The sequence below is a fragment of the Echinococcus granulosus genome, assembly GCF_000524195.1.
Source record: "Echinococcus granulosus chromosome Unknown EG_S00010, whole genome shotgun sequence".
NCBI lineage: Eukaryota > Metazoa > Platyhelminthes > Cestoda > Cyclophyllidea > Taeniidae > Echinococcus > Echinococcus granulosus.
The window spans coordinates 425064-446072 of record NW_020170390.1 but is presented as its reverse complement, the minus strand read 5'-3'; the positions used below and the strand labels follow the sequence as shown (position 1 = coordinate 446072).

General features: G+C 43.7%; 1 protein-coding gene across 1 annotated transcript; it reads right to left on the bottom strand. All coding sequences in view use genetic code 11, as the record gives it.

Annotated features, from left to right (window-relative positions):
- Positions 1-204: 204 nt before the first annotated feature.
- Positions 205-20104, bottom strand: EGR_02253 (Merlin; the record flags this gene model as incomplete). The annotated part of the gene is made up of 16 exons (XM_024491502.1): positions 205-647; positions 1071-1348; positions 1746-1951; positions 2703-2962; positions 3845-4493; positions 5004-5360; positions 5596-5868; positions 6456-7079; positions 7155-7277; positions 8000-8241; positions 10251-10629; positions 10867-11001; positions 16088-16229; positions 16740-16846; positions 17056-17131; positions 19992-20104. 16 exons carry the CDS (start codon positions 20102-20104, stop codon positions 205-207), a joined length of 4407 nt encoding a protein of 1468 aa, XP_024354008.1.
- Between the last annotated feature and the right edge of the window lie 905 nt (positions 20105-21009).

Here is a 21009-nt window from a genome sequence, read left to right as displayed (position 1 = left end):
GAGTTTAATGGAGCTGACAGTCTTCTAGGCCGTTCACATGAGCAAGGTGCGGGTGATTGCTAGCAATTTGAGAGAGAGGAGGGGGGAGGAGGGGAAGAGCGGGAGAAGAGTAACACCAAGGCACAGTAAAGTTACAAATGCATACGTGAAAGACTGGAAGAGAATTTGAAAATAGGCCTAAGGGTTTTCACTCTTTCAAGAACATCACTGGGGTTCCCAGAAGCCGACACCTTTGGGAATTTCCACTTTGGATGGAGGAAACTGCGGTGAGGCGCTTTCAGAGGGTTGACGGGAGGCCTCCACGTCGCAGATGGTACCGGTGAGCCAGACGGTCTGCGAGGAGTGGTATCTAGTGTGGGGACGGGATTGACGTGAGGAGGTAGGAACGACTGAGACAGCAGTGGTGGTGGTAGCGGATGAGGCACCTCGGGACGAGACAGCTCCCGTAGCACCCACCGCACGCGTCTCACTGAAGGTCACTGGCGCTCGCATTGGCTGGTGGGGGAGTATGGGGGCAGGGCGGCCCATCAGTGGCACCAGTTTGCCATCCACAAGAGTCATGTTAGCGTAGAGATGGCTATTTGTTTTATGACCTAGCACTGAAGACCGGCTTAATCGGACCATTGTGCTTAATCGATCCACTGATCCTAAAAACATAAAAAGAATGAATGAATAAATGAATCATTATGGAGAAATCTGAAATGGAAAAATTCTTGTGAATTCGCAAAGATTCCTATCGTTTTTGGCTTTTTCGGCAAACGGCACAGTTAATTGTATCATCTAAAATTAAAAAAATTATATTTGAAAAACTCTACAATATTATAATTGCAGCGCCAATTAATCCCAAACACCTGAGTCTAGAGGGTACTCGTGAATGATAACCAGCAATCCAGACGTAATAGCGTCTACATTATCTTTTGCAGTTTTCTGTATTTTAATGACACCATTATCAGATAAGTCTAATTTGTGAAAAATTAAAATGTGGTTCTGACTTATTTCATTTGCCTAACTAGAAATCGCGCTCGATTTTGATGAGCAATATGCAAATAATAGAGCGGAAGACAGATTACCAGGATGTTGGCCACGTTGAAGACTGCTGAATGAACTAGGAAGGTGTTCTTGGTGGTGGAAGGGCTCGTCCAATGTGGGTAGCGGTGGTACCTCCGCCAAGGCACCGGAGGAGAGTGCAGCGGCCCCCGTCACCCCGTGAAAGTCGAGGCCCATGTAGCCCACCGAGCTAGAGCCGTCGGGTCCACTGGGATCGCGGATGTCCGTCACAGCGCCTATCGGTGTAAGGTGCTGTTGTCCCGACTGTGGTGATATGCCCGAGGCCACATACTGCGAGTAGCTGCAACATTGACACAGCAACACCACTATGCGAAACGCATTTGCAATGCATTTGTGAAATACAATGAATATTCTGAGAATGTGTAGAAATAAGCAGAATAAATTGCTTAAGAACAGAAAATTAAACAAACACGATGAGTTATAACTCTATGAATGCGTTTGCTGAGTTAAAATACCATCAGATTTAAGCTAAGAAACCGGATGAGCCAACAGTATAGCCAAGCAAAACCGCCTCTTAAAATACTGAAAGACGAACCTTTCTAGCAAGCGCATTAATCTTGGTGCAGTGTGAATTAAATAAGAAAATTAATTAAGAAATCCCGATTTTACCTAATTGCTAAGGTGTTGATAATTAACTAAACGCAATTTCGAGGAAGGAAAATGCATATGGAACAGACCTTGGAGGTGGTGGGGGTGGCATGCGCCGAAATGGGGCTCCACTGCCGTCTCCGCCGCTGACACTGGCACCGGTTCCGCTGCCCGGAGAGGGGTAGGCGGAGAGATGTTGGTGCTCGGGTCGCTCGGTGACTTCCCCGGGCACCCGCTGTGATGGGTAGGCTGTGCTCGCCCTCCACATCCATTCCTCCCACATACGTCGGTGCAACTGCATATGAAAGGGGGTCATTCGTCCACCACATTTTCCTTCACACAAGCACACATGCATACAACACTGATTCTGAAGATTTAGCAAGAATGGTTTGCAAGAGAAAAAGCCAATTCTCTCTTGTGGCGCCAATCATGATAATCAGAGCTTAGTTAACATAAACAAAATTTCTTTGTTAATGACAAGCCCCAAATAGACAGAATCAAGACATCAAAGTAACAACGTAACGTCAAAAACAGGAAAAAAGGGACATTTATGGTAAAGGAGTCACAAAATCAGTACGAGGTTACTTTCGAAATGCGAAGAAAATTTAGGCTAGAACATTCAAATTCAACAATTTTTGTCGCAGATAAAAGCATCGTAGACAACCACTTTGAAAGAAATGTGACAAGTTACGGGGATGATTTTAAACACACATCAAAATCATTCTATAAACTGACGCCAAAATGTTCGATAAAGATTGGTGAAAAAACTCAAATTTTGTGCGCTTACATCTATAGGCCCCATACAATTACTAAAAATTAAAAGAAATAATCCACCGTTTATTCCTCTTTGAAAATCTGTTCATTGATAGGCATAGTCATCTAGCAGTTGCCCATGACCTTCTTCTTTGAGTCGCCACACACATTACGCCACTTTCACAACCGCCTACTGTACTTACTAACGACTCAAGTAGTTCAAGAAGCCACCGCAATAAAAACCGATTCCACGATGGCACATAGAATACGATCAATCCACTGGATCCTCTCACCTGATGCTGGTAGGCGAGTCGAATTTGCTCCTCTGAAGAGGAGGTGGGATTGGTGAGGAGGTTGGGCGGCGGTGGAGAAGTGAAGATACCCGGTGGCTGCTGGTCCTCCAGTCTTGTATCACCATCGCCGCCATAGCTGCCGCTGCTGCCACCGCCGTGGTTGTCCGAGGGCTGGAATGTGGCGGAGGAGGTGGCAGCGACCATTTGTACAAGCGAAGGTCGCGACGCCGAGTACTCCCGTGTGTGATCGACTCCGAAACCTGGCGGCAGAAAAAAATTCCTTAGGGAAGTACATTCTAAGCTTTTCAGGTAAAAGTAACAGCATTGTGCTTCGGTGAAAAATTTTTTAAGCAACGGTTTGCTGTTCATTTAGCCTCACGCAAAACTTGATGACAATTATTTTTAGCCACTTTGTTTGCCGATCGTTAACATCACCAAAAATAACACCCTTTTTCCCCTTTTTTCTTTATTTTTGCTGCGTAAGCTCCACTCCTCAAAAAGTTAAATCCGTTTCTGACTGAAATATAACTTTTAGCATTAAAGCTTGCAATTAATATTTAACAGGCGGTTTGCATAAACATAAGCGAAATTCATCTTTGACCTAAATCATGTGGGATTATTCAATTGTTGCCTGCATGAAAATAATGGCAGTAAGAGGGTACAACAGTGATGTAAGGGTGTATTGAGACGGTACTTGTATATGACACCGGAAAAGAAAATTTTGTTGAACTTCCGTTAATGCGTACTACCAAAACTGCCTTGAAGACATCGTGCTGATGGAGGCCTGTGAACGGCAGTTACAAAAACAAACTTATTTTTATTGCGACCCAACCTCGTTTGTTGGTCAAAAATTGGTAAAATTGGAATTTGCGCAAGAATTGTCTTTTCCCACGAAAATTCCAGTACATATTGCCATTAAACCTCGAAACATGTGGATTCGTCCCGTGAGGAGATTCAGATGATAAGCACAAAAGTACACATTTGAAGCATTTACTAAGAATGCTTGTAAATTACTTATTAAAATGGAATTTTATAGATTGGGAATATAATCAAAGTAAACAAGTGAATGAAAAACGGTTTACAAATGGTCGGAATCCATGTCGTTCCAAAAATAATGATCTTCATAAGTAGATCATTCTTACCACTCTCACTACCCGATCTGGTTCGACTGGGCAAATCCTGAAGTGAAACGCCTCGAATCACTTGTCGCCCTGATGGTAGTCCCGCACCCTCCTGACAGTCCAAATGCTGCTGGAACCGTTGCTGTCGCTGCAGCTGTCTAGTAGCAGCCAGCTTCTGTTGCTGTATACGACGCCGAGTGGGGCCTGCGTAAGGCGAGAGCATCGCACTGAGTGGTACGTTTGCCAAAGTCGGCAACGGCAATGGCGGCGGGGGTGGTGGAGGAACGGCATTAGGAGACCAACCCACAGTCCTAGGTTCCACACCCGTCGAGGAGGCCGTACAAGAAGCAACTACTCCAGTTGCGGCTCGAAGCCAGTGCCAGTAGGGATCATAGTAAGGATACCATGGCGGCTGGTAGTATCCGGAGAGACACGGCAGCTCCTCTGTCTCGCCTCCTCCTGTCATATAAAGCTCGTCTCCGGCGTTTAGAATCGGCATAGAGACAGGAGCACATGGAACACTCTGACTGAAGCACGGCTGTGCAGCATTTGCATCGTAGTAAGCTGCCGAATTGAAGCCGCGGTAACCCCATGGCGGGCAGTAACATATCGGGGCGCCAGAATTTGAGGGTACGTAAGGATAATTTGCATAGGGATTTGAATAGGCACTCTAGAAATGAAGCCGCAATATCACTATATTAATCAAATACAGTTTAAATTATTCTTCCAATTTTTCAAATGAATGTAAATCTAAAATAAGCACATTAGCTCATTCAGCTTTATTCAAACCAGTGTAATTAAGGAGGCAATTTTGAGTTGATCGGTTGTGGATAACAGGGTGAAGACCACGGAATTGGAAATTAAAGTTCCAGTTTTTCAAATGACTAGTTCTTTGTCAAGAGCACACAAATACATTTACAGATGGTTGACTACAAAATATCATCATATTTGGTTTAACTTCTACTTTCCTAGCCTACATTTACAGCATATAGTAAACTACCGAGCCTAAATGGCCAACGAGCTAACTTTTGGCTAAATATTTCTTAAAGCACCAATTTTATCATTGAAAGTAAGCTGGTAAAAATTGGTGTCACTTTTTTTCCTTGAAATGACATTTTCCTAAAATATTTAGTAATGCCACTTAACTACAGCCTGGGTACAAGGCCCTAGAGAACCCTACAGGGGGAAAGCCACCAATGCACATCGCAGGCTGATGAAGGTGCGAGAAGGGCGGTCGACGAGACGCCGATTGGCCAACCAAAGGCACTGACTCAGCGGGGGAAATGCTGATAGTTGGCCCACCACTCAGTCCGAAGGCCAGACAGCTCGCCTGCGCCAGGGCCGGCGACGGGCTGGTCATCGCGACTCCGGTGGTGGCGATGCCTTGTCTGGCCGACTCATCGCCCGCCAGGTTAAGGTGACCCGGATAACTGAATCCATTGAAAAGACGGGCACTGTGGGTGCTACCTAACGCCGCAATGTGTGTGTTTGGCCAGGGATGGGAGGATTGTCCTTGGTGTGTGAGCCTCTGTTGCATCTTAAATTCAAGTCAAAATACCCTTAAAGCCAGCAGCTGATGCGCTCAGTTCCGCACTTTTATAATCCAACAATTCAAGGCTGCCATTTTGTGATCTCCCTGTCTAACATTTACGACTATCATTACGTGAATCGCGCACTTTCTTCTCTTCTTTTACAAACTTTTCAACCGCGCAAACATGCTTTTATGAGTAGTTCAAGTAAAATAGCTCCGAATACACGTGTCCCGTACTCACATAGTAATTGGATGCAAGGGAGGGCGCAACGTTCGGACCAGTCTTTTGAAGCGGATTCACTGCTCCGTAGCCAGAATGAAGGGAGAGAGTGGATGTGATAGGATAAGACACCAGCGGTGCAGGAACCCTTGACCTCTGACTCAGGTTCGGGGCTATTTGCTGGCTTGGCAAGTGCTCCAAACTCTGAGTCACCAAGACAGGACGTGGGGGCAAGAAAGGCGATTGGGAGTAGGTCAGAGAGGTGAGATCTTCACGTGCTTGATGAATTACAGTCTAGGTGAAAGAACGGGTAACTTCTTCGTCTTTAGATATGGGATAAAATGAGTTAATGGCTTCAAAATTTTATGCACCTACACCATTCACAATCCTTGTTCGTGAAGGCATTATAAATTCAGTATAATTTCGTGTATCGTCATCAATTAGTAATCCTTCGTTTTCTTTCTCGGAGCAAGTTTATGAATTATTTATTGTTGTATGTCCTAACAATATATTATTTTCAGTTCTTCAACATTTAATAAGCATAAAAATAGACAAACTATTAAATGAATGTTCACACAATGGGGACGGAAGAATAGCAACCGTTATCAATTTGTTTGTTTTCTACACCAAGGCAGGTAATCCAATCTGATTGTCCGACACGTAATTTTCAAGTGTCATGCGCTTATTAGCTCCCAGTCTTGTTCGCGTTTCTCGACATCGTAACTTGGCCGCGATAAAAAAATATATTCAATTGACTGTTTACAAAGAAAAGATGATGCACCTGAGAAACGAACATTAAATAGTTATTATTTGTCAAGCAAGTTAAAATGTGCTTCAAATTTTTCTAGCAAATACGTATAATAGCTAATGAACGAACGCACCGGAGACCAGGCAAGCGTCTGTGGGATGGCTGGTTCAGACTGTGTGGGAATCGAGGCCACAGCTGCTGAGTGAGCCATTACAAAGCCCTCGTAAATGCCACTGGGCACCGCATGTGGGGAGGCTTGGGCAAGGCGCACGGGGTCAGAGGGTAGATCGATACCCTTGATAGTTTCACCTTTACTTCGTCTGCCCTCCGCTCCTCCGTGTCGCTGCCGCCGCTGATGCTGCAGGTGAGCATAGGCTGGTGGACTGGACAGGCGCTCCTGCGACTCCCTTGAAGAAAACTGAACTCCACTCTGCCTTTGTAATTCTCCTTCTTTCTCGTCAATATTTTCTCCATCACCTTCCTCCTCTACTTCTCTCTCTTCCTCTCCCTCCTCCCCTCTCCCCTCTCCGTCGCCGTCCTTGGGCATTGCCGTCCGTTTCAACACCCTACGACTGGAGATGAGCGCTTCCACGGGTGATGGAAGAGATGGTGATCCAGCAGCCGCGGCTGCAGCTGCAATGGCAGTGGAAGAACGCAGGGCAGACTCAAGCTCGGCACAGCGTGACTCCAATGCGGCATTCAGCTTCAGTGCAGCCGTCTTTTCAGAGCGTTCACGCAGTAGACGGGCCCGTTCGGTCTGAGGGAGGGAAACGAAAATTGATCAAAGTCGGCTCACTGTTAATTCATGGTTAGTAGACAGATATACACTCACCTCTCTCCGAAGTCGTTCCTCTCGTTCGTGAGCTTTCATCTGTTGCACGTCAATGGAATCTGGCTGTCTACGTCGCATGAAAAGCGAGTGATTTCCCGCACATAAATGGATAATATTCTTTGCCTACAACGTACGCCTGATGCAAATAAATATCAGTGGAACGAGAGAAATTGTCAAATACACTACAATGAAGTCTAATGCGTTGAGAGTTTAGATGCTGTTATTAAGCTCAACTGTTGCCAATTCAGACGCATTTTTTGAGCTAACGGTTGCAGACTCTAGGTACACAGACTTGGGCACACAACGCAAAATAATTGAGGGTTACTATTACACCATATTTAATTGGATCAAAAAACCTCCATTTTAACTACGTTAAATAATTCATGTCAGTTCTGTACAACTATGATATATTGAAAATTTGGGAATCTTAGGTGCTCTGAGGTCCGAAAGGTAACAAACGGGAGTTTTCCTTGATTCAGCAGGTATTTGATTGTTAAGATTTTAGGCACTTCTTATTTGTACCATGAAATACAAACCAATTGTTGACAAAAAGCTTATATCATATACAGTATCGGAAGAGATCGGAGCATTCATCACATTGAAAGTCCATGGATAATAGTATTACCCCGGTTTTTTACTAACAATGTCATCATCAAGGGAATAAACAAATAGAAAACTCTTCTTCAATGAAACTGGCGGTCATGACTTATCCAAGGTGGTCAGTAAAATAACTTTTTTGCTTTAGTTAAGGAATAATGACAGTTTTCAGGGAATTAATCCCTTCTTCATATTCTCACAGTCGTTTTACGTAGCTAGAAATTCTGGGGAATTGAAGGTAACTGAACCTGGTAGGGTTCAGCGAGCCACATCTCAATGATGGTGGCACCATGGCGAGACACCGGAGGTGGTCCACTGGCGACGGAGCCAGCTGAGGAAACACCAGAACCGCCGAATATTCCACCGCCACCACTTGCGAAGTCGCTGGCGGGACTCGCACTCACCGTCGAGCGGTGTGGATGAATGCCGCTGCTGCCACCTCCGTAAGTCGTGGTGGACTCACGTGCCTGTATTACAGGCTCTTGCGGATCTAGCAATTGTAACAAGATCCTAAATGGACCGTTCCGGCATTGCTATACCAAATTGCATCGCAAAACCTTGATTAGTCTACTTAATATTATTAAGTAGACAAAACACTAACAAATCTTTGGTGGGCGATTCCGATTTGAGTACTAAATGCAGTGGCTTTTCAAAGAGCGATGTGTTGGTTGGGATCAAACACCAACTGACCCACCACTGTGAAGCTAAATAATTTAAAGAATTCTTTCAACTTTTAATCTAAAAAGTTCACGACATTAGACTATTTCAGTAATGCAGCACCCGAACAGATTGATGGCACATTTTGTCCATATTTAAATCTATAAATATCTGCTCTCGCGATTAGCAAGAAATATGAGCGGATACTTTTACACCCAAACTCCATTTTTTAATTATAGCCCCAATAAGGCGAAACAAGACGGAAGTAGATCATATGCGTAGCATACCTTAGGCTTAACTGCGGTGTAAAGAAACAAACTAATTTTAAACTAAGTACTGACTCCAAGATATTCATGCAGCAAAAGACATTTGAAGTAACTTATTTCAGTACAGGAAATCAAAAATCAAAAAGCCATTGTGGATGTTTATCTCAACTTCATATGCAAAAGTTGGGTATTCCAAAGTGCTATTCTAAGTGGTGTCCAAATCAGCAGCCAAATTGTCTTGGCAAAAAGCATTACCAAAGATGACTTGTTATAAGGGATTTTAGAAATAATATGTATGCCTGAACCATGAGTCTAAGTTTATTTTTGCACTGAAGGTAGTGAAATGAAAACACTAGAAGTCTATGGGGGCACTCAATGCGAAAAAGACTATTTTTGATGTTTCAGCTCCCCCTTTTAGTGCCTCATTTTTGATAGTACAGAAAAATACGATCTTTGCGCTCTCATTGCTTCATTCCCGATTGGCCATTGATTCGTGGGGATGTGCTTTATGCGTGCTAGTACTTCCCTTATACCTAAGATCATTTGAGAAGACGTAAACACACGAGAGGTGGGATATCCCGTACACCTAGGCGTGCGCGCCGCACCGCGGTGTGGTAAGGGCTTCTGCTCCGGTGCCTTTGTCAACTCAGGTCTACTAGGCTGGATCGAAAATAGCCCACGCCGTCCGATCTCAAACATTAGTAGTTCACCACAGAAATGTCACCGGTGTCATCACCCTCTCGAGTAGGAGTTTGGATTTCGTGAAAGATTTTGCTGAAGAGAAAAAATCAGTCAGGTATGGCTCATGCTCTGACAGACCAACTGTTTGGGAAAGCAAGCACTCTCTTAAGTTAGAGCTGTGGTGCTCAAGTGCTGGGAATGCCTGCAACAGCATAAAAACGTTTCTGTTTGATTCTTCAGTAGTTTTCATTTTCATGCTTTAGTCTCAAAAATTCCAGAAATCACACCCTTGCTCACTCCTTTCTGATCGGTTGAGATCACATTGGGATAGACTCTAAGTGTGCTAGCAATCGCAATAGTTAGGCCGTGATTAAGACAATCGAGGGGCACAGACTCAGACACAGTCTCCAGTACCTAGACACCAGGTGCGCACACATCATTGTGCTTTCTTTTGGTTGCACATGCCTCGGTTAGTAAAGGCATCTATTCTGAATTCTTCGCTTGTTGATTATCTAACCGATGGCTTCAATGGGATCCAGGCTCACGTGCTTACAAGCCGCGATCAAGACCCCCATCGAGGGAGCTTCAGTACAATCGACCGAGATAAAGATACCATATTAAAACGAATCATTTCTAGAGCAGCATGATTGTGGATGGCATCAAAATAGTCCGGAAATTAAGCTCAATTGAAGCTCAAACACAGGGCGAATCTAACACGCATTACATTCAGTCGGGATTGAAAAGAAGCGTTCCCTTTTCCTTAGTTGCAGTGGTTTAGGGCACTTCCGTTTTGTTCACGCATATACACTTTGATTATTCCTGTTTGATGAGCTGTTAAATGGTCACCCAGTAGTGGATCTAATTATTTTGAAACTAATGGTAAGTAGGGTAGTACCTGCAGGCGAAGGCAGTGGACGTTCCTTGCTACGTGCCCTCACCAACTGGCCGCGTGACAAGTGAGCAGTCGTAGAGAGGTATTTACTTGAGACACTGGTAGTAGGGGAGAGAGCAAATGTGACTGGTGGCTGAGGTGGCGGTGGCAGAGGGGGCCGCATGGGTCCTCGCTTGCCCGACACCGGGGTGCCCGGAAGACTGGGCGAGCCACGCGCTGCCAATGGTGTATGCGGCGCACTGAGAGTCATCGCTCCCGTTCCTCCAGCCGGCGAGTGACCCGACTGCTGCTGCGCTTGTGTGCTGCTCGGACGACAACCGGAGAACGTAAGACCAGCAGACTTCTTCGTGGGACGCCACGCCATGTTCAGTTTTACAGTGAACTAAAAACTCATCAAGGAAACCTCCGTCATTCACGCTTCTTTACTTTGCATGGGCCACAACTCATGGCTTCTGTACTTTTATACCAACATCGAAAGACGCATTGACTTTGAAGAGATGACTCTAAGTTTCACGAGTACGTAGTATAGAAGGTGAATCGGGGCATGCACATAGTGCTCGATGGATGAAAACGATTGAGTAGATTGAATAAGTAAAGTTGTTAGTTATAAATGTCCCACCTTGCGTTCCCGGTAGGAGACATTTTTAATGATATTCCAAGGGAATGTATACCGGGCCCGATCGACATGGTCCTTAGTGAAAAGCTGGATTCCGGCTGCGGTGATTCCAACCCAAGACAATTCCTGGTTGCGATCCTGGGGGGAAGTAAAGGAGGTTCATAATGCCCAATTCAGCTGTCAGTTGCATAGGCAGCAGCAATGATGGCAGCAGTTGCTGGTTTCAATCAGACTCGCTCTTTTTTGCTCCGTGTGTGCGTGCACGCCCGCTGTCCCGAATGTTGGACATGGAGTGTGTGCGTACGTGTGTGTGTGGTGGGGATGGTGTGGGAGGAAGGGGATGGGCCTGGCGGAGGGGTCACGTCACCTGTTAATCGGACTGTTGCATCAGGTCTGCACAACCACCGTCGTTACACAACCACACCACAGCGCGTCTTGTTTGATGGGAATGGATTAGACATCTGTCGGTCAAGTGCGTGTGGGTGTATGCATGTGCACAGCAGATCGAACAGGACAGGCAAGTGGGGTCAACTGTTGGTGCAGTCAAACTGGCCCGCATCGGACTTTTGTTTAATCGACTGAACAGAAGCGGAGAATGGTACCTACTCCTAACATTTTTGTGCCTCTCAATGGTAAGTTTGGCTCCCTTGCTACAGTGTATGCGAGTACACAGAGAAGTCGGTATTTGCTCTAAGCGCTGGGTTTGTTTGTACGTTCTTGACCAAAACACTACAGCATGGCGCATTGTTTATTCGAAAAATGCTGCTTATCCTTTTCTATTGCTTTTTCTCTCCATTCTGTAAAATTGTTATTTTTCCCAAAATCCGTGTAATTGTTGACACGATCGACTGTTAATTAAACAAAGGCCTTCTACAAAGACTAGATTGGAATGAGGAACAGTCGTGAAGAAGGAGGATTTACCCATAAGTAAAATTGTGTACCGCAACGTAAAATGGTTATAATGCACTTCAAATATTCAAAATCACGGCCAAAAATTGTCATATTAGACAGTGATTCTTTTAATTTCATAATATGTGGATATCTGCACGAAGGTAACCTGTCATTACAATTGCAATCAAAAGTTAAAACCGATAAAAGCAGAAAAGTTTAAGATATCAGTTCCTATTCCTCCTCCTCAAATACGTGCGATGTTCTGCAGGGTACTTTGTGAATAATTTAATGTAGCAGTTCCGAGCGAGGAGTGAACACCAGACAGATTAGGGTAACGGTTGGTAGGTGATGGAAATTAGGTGGGCCCCGCATTTTCAGTTCAAAGGCCCAATGCAACATCTAAGGCATGCCGCATAAATCAGGATTCTGTCTAGGTATATGGAAGTGGAGTGAAGTTTGCAGAGCCTGTGACATTATATAGGTGCACATGTTTCATGTGGGTGTATCTAGCTGGGAAAAACTCTGTCTTGACCCTTAAAGCAGGGAGAAAAGTTGCTCTTTCGGGAGAATTAGTCCATGCTGTTTTCCTAAAAGTCCTTCAACTCGAAAGTGGATTTTTTTATGAAACAGAAGCCATAAATCAGCCTAAAGAGGGGCCTATCAGCCGCATATTTTCGAAAGTTTCGAAAATAGTGCATTGTAACGTGGTGTATAAACCTACCACTAGGGTAGCATCGCAGCATAGTTTTATCAGATAAACCAAAGACGCCTCAAATTGAACAAAGGTGGAAAAATACGTTACACCGACCAAATCTCCTGTCGGTCGAAAAACCTCGTAACAAGTTGCACTTATGAGGTAACCAGTACACACATTTTACCAGTTGGAATTCACATTGGCTACGCGATTTCCAACTAATTTTCGATTTCAATGAAAATGGGCTAGCCTCAAAAGCGCTCAAAGATCCGTGCTTGGAAATGCGCGAATTCCATAATCCCTCCCAGGTACCACCAATAAAGTGAAACTAATAAGGGGGAATTTAGCGAGCTTAACAACCATTTGTGCAATAGGCAATGGTGTTCTCTGGGGCGTAAATCACACCAAAATATCAAATAAACGGGAGGCATCCTTTGCCACTGATTAATTTGGATGGTAATTAGGGACGTGCACAATGAAGAGATTTAAATGTTTTTGCGAATAAAAAATTCCTAATCTACTTATGTCAGAGTAACATCTTCCCTATTTTTGTTATCCTAGTCGGAAGAAATGATGGGAATTTTAATTGACCAATCAAAAAGAATGTATAATCTGTTTCGTATTTGCGATCCCCACAAACGCAAACGAAGTCCTTTTTTATAACGATAGATCTAAAAAGAGATTCTTAACCACCTGTGTGGAGGCTGTAATATTTAGAAGGTCAGAAAATGGAGTTTTAAGATTTTTTGTGGAATGCATGGGGAATAGAAACGATAACATTCGCGATGAAATTGAGGCTAAATATACCATCGAAAGTAAATGCGAAAGTTACGGTCGAGTCACTACATTGCAGACACAAAACTTGTTGGATGAATTCAACACTTCACTAACAGTGAAGATGGTGGAAGTATTCTATCACGGACGAATTAGCCAAGAAATATTGGAGCAGTTGCAAATGCATTTCCTTAACTTGTAAAAACAGAAATTGTGCATACTCCAAAATGGCGAAATTCGCGGATAACTACGCCTCTCATTTCCATTCCAGCGGCAGTCATGCAGGTACGAACACTTGGGTAGTCTAGTTAGTCATAGATCACGACCTCTTCATCAGGCGAGCTCAAATGCCAGCCTCGTGGCAATAACAGCTTGACACGAAAACGCCCTCACACAGTAAATGGTGCTGCATGCCAAGCAGCGGCTTCGAAGAGGTATTTTGCCTAAATACGTGCTTTCGATTGACCTTTCCATCGCCATCATCATCACAAACTTTCCAGAATAACGAGGGACAAGAACAGGAGGGAGAAAGAATGGTGGATTGGTCTTAAGAGCACTCATCGGGAGAAATGCACATACTAAGAAATGATCTTTGGGAAATTGAGAGTCCACGAACCATTTCTGCCCACATATGGTCCAGACACTGTTGGAAGAACTGAGGCTCCGCCTTTGATGAACTCTAGGTCTAGTACATTTTAAAACTTTAATCTCTTCAAATCGAAATCTCGTAAGATTCATAGTAGAATAAAGATTACAGCAGAGCACTATAGTCTATTTCTCCATCGGTAAAAGGAGTGACTCATTAGGAGATACCGGTGAGCGTTTCTACCTTCTTGCGAATGATCAAATCCTTATTTTCGTGAAGCTAATTGATTCATAAGGAATAAGAAGGTACGGGCTATCTGTAGAGTAAATTGATAAATTAAAGAGTTTATCGTATTACAGAAGCCCATCAAATGCCTGGGTTTCCTGGTGTGAAGTAAACTAAAAAACACTTAATACACGCTTCAAACCAAACACCAAGGAACGGGCGTGGTTCGCCTCACCAACCTAAGAGCGAGAAAAATGTGATAAATAACACAATCAGTGAAAATAGTCATTCTGGTGCATAAATTATTAAGATAAAATGTTAAACAGATTGGTGCCTTTAACTGGCAAATTGTCTAGGAAAATAGTTTAGCGAATGCACACAGGGGGTGGAAATAAAGTGCGCACTCACATTTGTCTTTTGTCATTTCAAGTAATTTTGCCAATGGGGAGGAAAATACTTTCGTGTAAAGGCCAAATGAAGTCAAACAACTTCAAGGCAGACATGCTTCTTGTTTTTCTTTTTAGCCCTTTGCGAAGTGTTGGTCATGCCTGAAAGACAGATCTAAGTAAAATCACCGTATTCCTTTGTAATACCCTTAACTGCTCTCCAAAATAGCAATTTCAATTGGAACACTCGAGAAGTTGGTTCATAGCACTAGAATGATATAAAGTTTTATTTTTAGGTCAATGTCCACATCCTGCTTCCGCAGCGCCATTTCACGCTTCCAATAACACTAGGATGTTAAGAAATAGAGACCGAATTCAAATGAAGCATGACGCAACAGGAACTTATCAGACAGGTAAATAGAGAGGAAAAATAGCCAGCAGCGTTCTCGGTTTTCCCTGCGTAGGAACTGAAAGCAAAAATTGCCGTTGATTTGCATTCATTCAGTAGATAAAGGCGCAACTGGGATCAAGCAATTGGCGGAATGCATGGGAGTCCACGACATGTTGACGGATAATTAGTTAGGAGGCAATAAATTCAAAGTGGGCAGTCCTCACTGTTTCAATAACTACTCGCCAGGACTTCTGTCGAATGAACACCGGAGGTCGTGGATCAGAACAACGACCTATCACCTCTGTCTGATGCCTAATACGCATGCCTTATCAAAAGGATTGTTCATTTAGTTTGAAACACAAAGTTGTGTCCTTTCTTTCATCCTTAAAACGATGCAACAAAAACGATAACAATTTCGGCAATCCTATGCCCACCCTATCTGGTGGTTTTATGAAATAAAATAGACAATTTCCCATGTAAAGCCGTTATCTTCAAGGGTGGTTGGATATAGGAACGATATGTTGTGGAAAAAAATAATAATTAGGCTCTGAGGGTATAATGCCCTTTGGATGACTTTTCCCCAATCAAAAGTATTGGAGTTAGACTTGCCTATGCGAATGCATACAGCTAGGATGGGCAATGATAAATCAAGAATGTCGGGAGGAAGAGGAGGCTTAAAAAAGGCAATAGCCAATTAGCAGTCGCCTCGATGTCGCCAAAAAACCCAGTCGGTACGCTGCACTGACACTACGGGTGACTGTGTTGCACCCACAGAATGCCGAGATTAAATTCAAGTTTAAGCTCCATCCTCGTCAGTGGAAGCTGCCAAAAAGACATTTGCGAGCGATCCGACTTCACATATCACCTTAATTGAGGTTGCTCTTGTACAGTAATTTACCACGTCACGAAGATGGAAAGACCGATCTTGCTAAGATTGTTGAACTAATCCATTTTAGCATTGTCATGGAAGGAGCATTGATTCAGGTGACCACCATTTCGAGATTGAGACACCTATAAGAAATCGACCCTACTTCATTTTCAATAAATATGGGTGTACCGAGGTTGCTGTTACGTAGTGAAGGCATTTGCCATAACCCTAATACACTTGGGACGAAAAAGCCGTTACTTTCCTTTAGCCCTCCGTTTCCGATCGATTAAATGAAAAATGTTAATGAAAATTGATGTGAAAATAAAGAAAGGGAAGGAGCAGATGCCTAATCTGTTTTAAAATACTCAGGAGCTGTGGTGATTGTGGTGTGTGCCCTCGAGATGCTCACTGGACGCGGGAGGCGTCGACCGGACTGGGCTAAATTTAACTCGGTAGCACCCGCGCGGCGCACAAGCGGAGGTGCGCGCGGTGCGCAGACGTGCGAGTGCGCAGCCTGCGCTTCCGAAACACGAAATGTCGAGGTTATTTTGCTGTAGGGCAAGATGCTTGGGCACGGTGGATGGACAACACACCGGTCGAGAGTGCATGCCAAATGTGGTAGTGCTATTTTTGTACACACACATACACATTGTAAACAACGGTGACAAACCTGTTTCCCCCTCCGTGCCGTTAGCATAGACAGGAGCTTCGGTAGCAAGCGAAAAGTTCCTATAACCCAACCATCCCTACATCCTTCAGTATGTTGAAAATCTTACAACTATAATTTATCGGTATTTGTCTATGGTGGTGAAGTAAAGATTTATTGCGGCTGTCCAACTCGAGCCAGTAAATTATACACTACTTCAATAAATAGTTTCTGAAATAATAGATTTTGGGTAATGGGAAAAGGCGCTCAGGAGGTGCTTTCATAAAAGGTTCTGATTTCCGTAGTTTTTTTTCCATTTTCCAATTTAAGACGACTTCAACAGATTGCTTGATGCAAGGACAGCATACATTTTGCAGGTCAAAATTCGAAAATGCTCAGAAAACACTGCAATTACTGAGTGCAAGCGGTAGGGTCACTCACCAGCGTCCGCCAATGGGAGAATTCAGCCCTACTGAAGTAGCGAGTGAGGCTGAGAGTGCGAGGATCCTTCATTCGGACGCACTAAACGGACACAATGAAGAAGCGAGTGGTTTCACCCAGCCAGTGGTTGAAGTTAGATTTAGGTTTTGAGCCGTGGGGTGGAGGTGAGGAGGGATAAGGAGCATGCAAGGGGCAGTTGGCAGCAGCTGCTCAAGACAGGTAGCTACTGCATCAGCAGGCCATTCCGAGAGGTGGTTTCTGTCTTGCTAGGACAAGCATTTCTGGCTCACCGTCACCACGAAATAATCCACACCGAACAGCCGATAGGACTGGGCAATCTTCAGATAACGCAGCTCCGCCTCTTCTCTGGATAAGAATGGGTAATAGCGTAATCTCACTGGTCAGAGAGTACAACTGACACAAGACGTTAAAATGTAACTAAGCCCACCACCCTATGTCCTTCAACACCATTTTAACGACTATATTAAATCATTATCATATTTTCAGCAGCCCAATAGTCAGGATAAAAGTGAAAAAAGCAAATTGGAACTACCAAGTGGGAGGAAAATTAAACTGAAGTGCCTCCAGTGATTGTCTCTAGTAATTAACATAAGCCTATAAAGAGTTTTTTATCCACTTATGATTTAGCAAACGTGCGTTCGGTCATTGCTCCTTTAAGCACTACAATAGATAAATAACTGTCCAAAACTATTACTTTAACTGTAGATATCGAACAAGGATTATGCCTACCAGTTGGGTAAGAGCTAACGTAATCTTCTACTCAGACAATACGTATATTTCTTCACATTTTCCATTTATCTGTGCAGCGGAGTTTGAATCACAAACGTTTAAGACCCAAATTCATGGAGAAGTTAGAAGGACAATTGATGTTTCCTCAGAAGGGGAAGCTGATAGTAGGAGGTAATCACTTGGGTAGGCAAAGGCGAGGGCTGTTTTCAAAAAGAGTGCTTCCTTTAGGGGATAAAAGAGCCACGAATGTCGGGGCGCCTCCACACTAAAGGTCATCAGCTGACCTGAAATTCTACCACCTGCACAGCGGCATGATTCATCCGTTTTGGGACATCTGGCGGGTTCGCGCTTGCACGCGCACACGCGTCTGCGAAAGCGGGCAATCCTCCAACACGCATTGCACGGGAGATCGAATGCAGGTGCACGGCATCGCCGGCACTGCCTCCCTTCAGCATGTATGTGTGTGTGGTTATGCAAGTGACATTCTAACCACGAAGCGCCCACACATGCATATGCCCACCACCTCCTGGACGCTTACGCAAAAAATCACAGACCTGGGCGTCGTTCGCACGCTTACTTTGGTTCTATGGCTTGACACTAGAACCCACATTGTCGGAACATAGCCTTAGCTGCCACCCATCTGCTTATGGACAGTGCAACTTCGCTCATGGGTACAATGACAGCGAATACGGGATTGACAAAGTCAGTAACTCTAAAGCGGACCAGGCGTAAACGCTTCTTGATCATTCGATGGCAGAGGTCCACGAGGTACAGAGATTTATCCTATGAATGCAGTCGGTCTAGTTAAGATGTGCTAAGTAGTTTTAGCAGTTTACTAACTTTAACCGCGGACATGAGTAAAGTGTGAATCGTATGCATTTCAAGTTAAGTAGGATACAGTGGTTTGGTAATCTTGGTAATTTTATATGCTACAATTTGCTTTAAATCGACTTCACAGCATTCTTCAGCTTTTGTGAATTCGTCGTATCATCGAACATCAAAATGTCATGAGTTTAAGGTCGACACATGCTACAGACCAAAGTTCAGTCCAACTACTTTCAAATGTTTGTCATCAACGATGTAGCTGCAAACTCACTTCAGCTTCAAGCAAGCTAAGTACATCTTCAGAAAAATTATTAAAATTTGCAAAAATTTTACAAATTAGTACATGTGATTATGGTTCAGAGCACTCTTAGGAGAAAGACCAGCGTACTAGAGGGTGCATATATGTGACAGTGTGTGAGATTTCAATCAAAATAATGCATTTGACCACCGGAATTATTCTAACAAACAATATTAGCCAAATTTGTATCAAAAAGTAGATGTAAACAACAGCTATACCGTCGATCAAATATGAATGTTTCCTGTTAGTCATTTTCTTCCGCGATTCTTTCTCCCATTGAAATGGCTTAATCTTCAAATTTCTAACCCATCTATAAGAATGCGGTACCTTATCGAATGCTGGGGTAGTATAAGTTCATATCTAGCAGATCCAAAAGGTATTACACGAAAGAGCGAAATCCACCACCGTGGAAGAAGTGTGCGGCCATCTCCATCTACCATCCCTAACTAAAGCCTAAGTCATGCCCAAGTAAAATAGACGTCTATGATTTTTCTGGTAAAGATAATCACCGGTTTTTTGCAATGAATAAATAGAAGGTATTCGAAAAGGACATAGTGGAGAATTCCTAGTTAGCAAAATAGATCGGTCGCGTCTGTGAATCTGTCAGTTGCGTGCATGAAGATATCACCTGTCACGGGAGAAGTGGAATGAGTGAGTAATGGGTTAAGCCTGATCTGTTTGGAACGATGTGCATGTGAGGTTTCATTTCACTTTTTCCATTCTCCCTGCGCATGCCACTACACCCGGTGAAAATGAGCGGTAGGGAAGAAGAGGAATGCCGTACAAACGCCGAAGGCAAACTACGGATCATCATCACGGCGTTCCCTAGCTTACGCTCCACGCCGTTCATTACAAACGTGCTGCTATTATCCGTCAATTGAAACAAAATCGGGCCGAGGACTTCATGTTACAGCTTAGTGTACGCATACGGCGTCATATTCTATGGGGTAGATTTTTAGGTAAATGTGACGTATTTGTATGCCCATATCGCATTTCAAGAGGTAGGTTAAACTAGGTAACTACGGGGGGGGGGGTTGGAGAGGGATGGTGTGTCGTCAATCTTCCAAATAATATGAAGAAAAACCCCAATTGAAAGGATGCAGGGCTGATGGAAAGTATAAATCAAGATCATCGACTAGAAAACGAGTCAAGCGAAGAGTGGTTAGCATCGAATTCGACAAGAAGCAAAAGGCTGGGCTGGCAGCCAAGGGAAAAAGGAATATGACTGGCGCCGCATTGGTTCAGAAGAAGTGGGTTCATGTGAGAAGGAGAAGGACGGAAAGGGCGGAGGAGGAAGGAAGGCTGGGACAAAAGAAGTCCAATTATCTTTTATGCAAACTTAAACTGACGCACGCACGCGCGCACAACACGCCAGCAGCGCCGCTGGAACAACTGTTGGCAGTCTTGCGCAATCGATCTCGGTCACGCTCCTTCCACCAGCCCGAGACATTCATCTTCCCATCCATAGAAAGCCTCGCAACGTTCAATGAAACTACCTATAAATCGTTTAATCACGACCCATTAATGTGAATGACAGAAAATACCACGATGGCCAAGTTCCAAAAGTCACCACACCGGACATAAGGGCCTTGGAGCTGGTGATCATTTCTAAGAATAAATATCATCACAGGTTAGGTATATTGATATCAATCACTATTTTTTCCAGATAGTGCAATTTACGACTTGATATCCCAAATGCTTACACCTCTGAAATGATTATCTTCAGGTCCCCTTCCCCTAGATTTAATTTCATTTAATGCGGTTGGTTTGAAGAAAATAACATGAAATAGAATGCAGCTTAAACGCCAAGCCTTATGAGATCATTGTGTCTGCTTCCCATATTTTAAATATCTAATTTCAAGAATCTAATGAAAATAGTTCGTTAGGAGTTCGACTTCGGCGTAACATACTGTAACTGCAAGACAATTGTAAATCTATGAATGAACACCCCATCATTAAAGTGGGAAATTTTTTGGCCACTTCCAATTCTAAACTAATTGTTAAAACATGGTGACGGCGAGAAATCACTGCAAATGCATATTTTGAGACAAATCCCTGAAGCACCGCAAAAGCAGAGAAAACAGAAAAGTAGTTGTAAACACCCAATAAAACCAAATTATGCGAAACCCACTAGATCGTCCCGAACTCGCTTAAATGATGCGGGCTACCGTTACATATCGCCTGGCAAAAGTGCAATGAAATAGTGAAAAAGTAAAGGTCTGCAACTGTCAGTTTTGTGTTACTAAACGTCGGTATTGATTGTCCAATCACTACTGTTGAACGTTCTTCTAGGACAACTGCGCTTACTAAAACATTAAGTGGTACCTCATCCAAGCCAATTATGCTCTTTGAAACAACGACAACAGCCAAA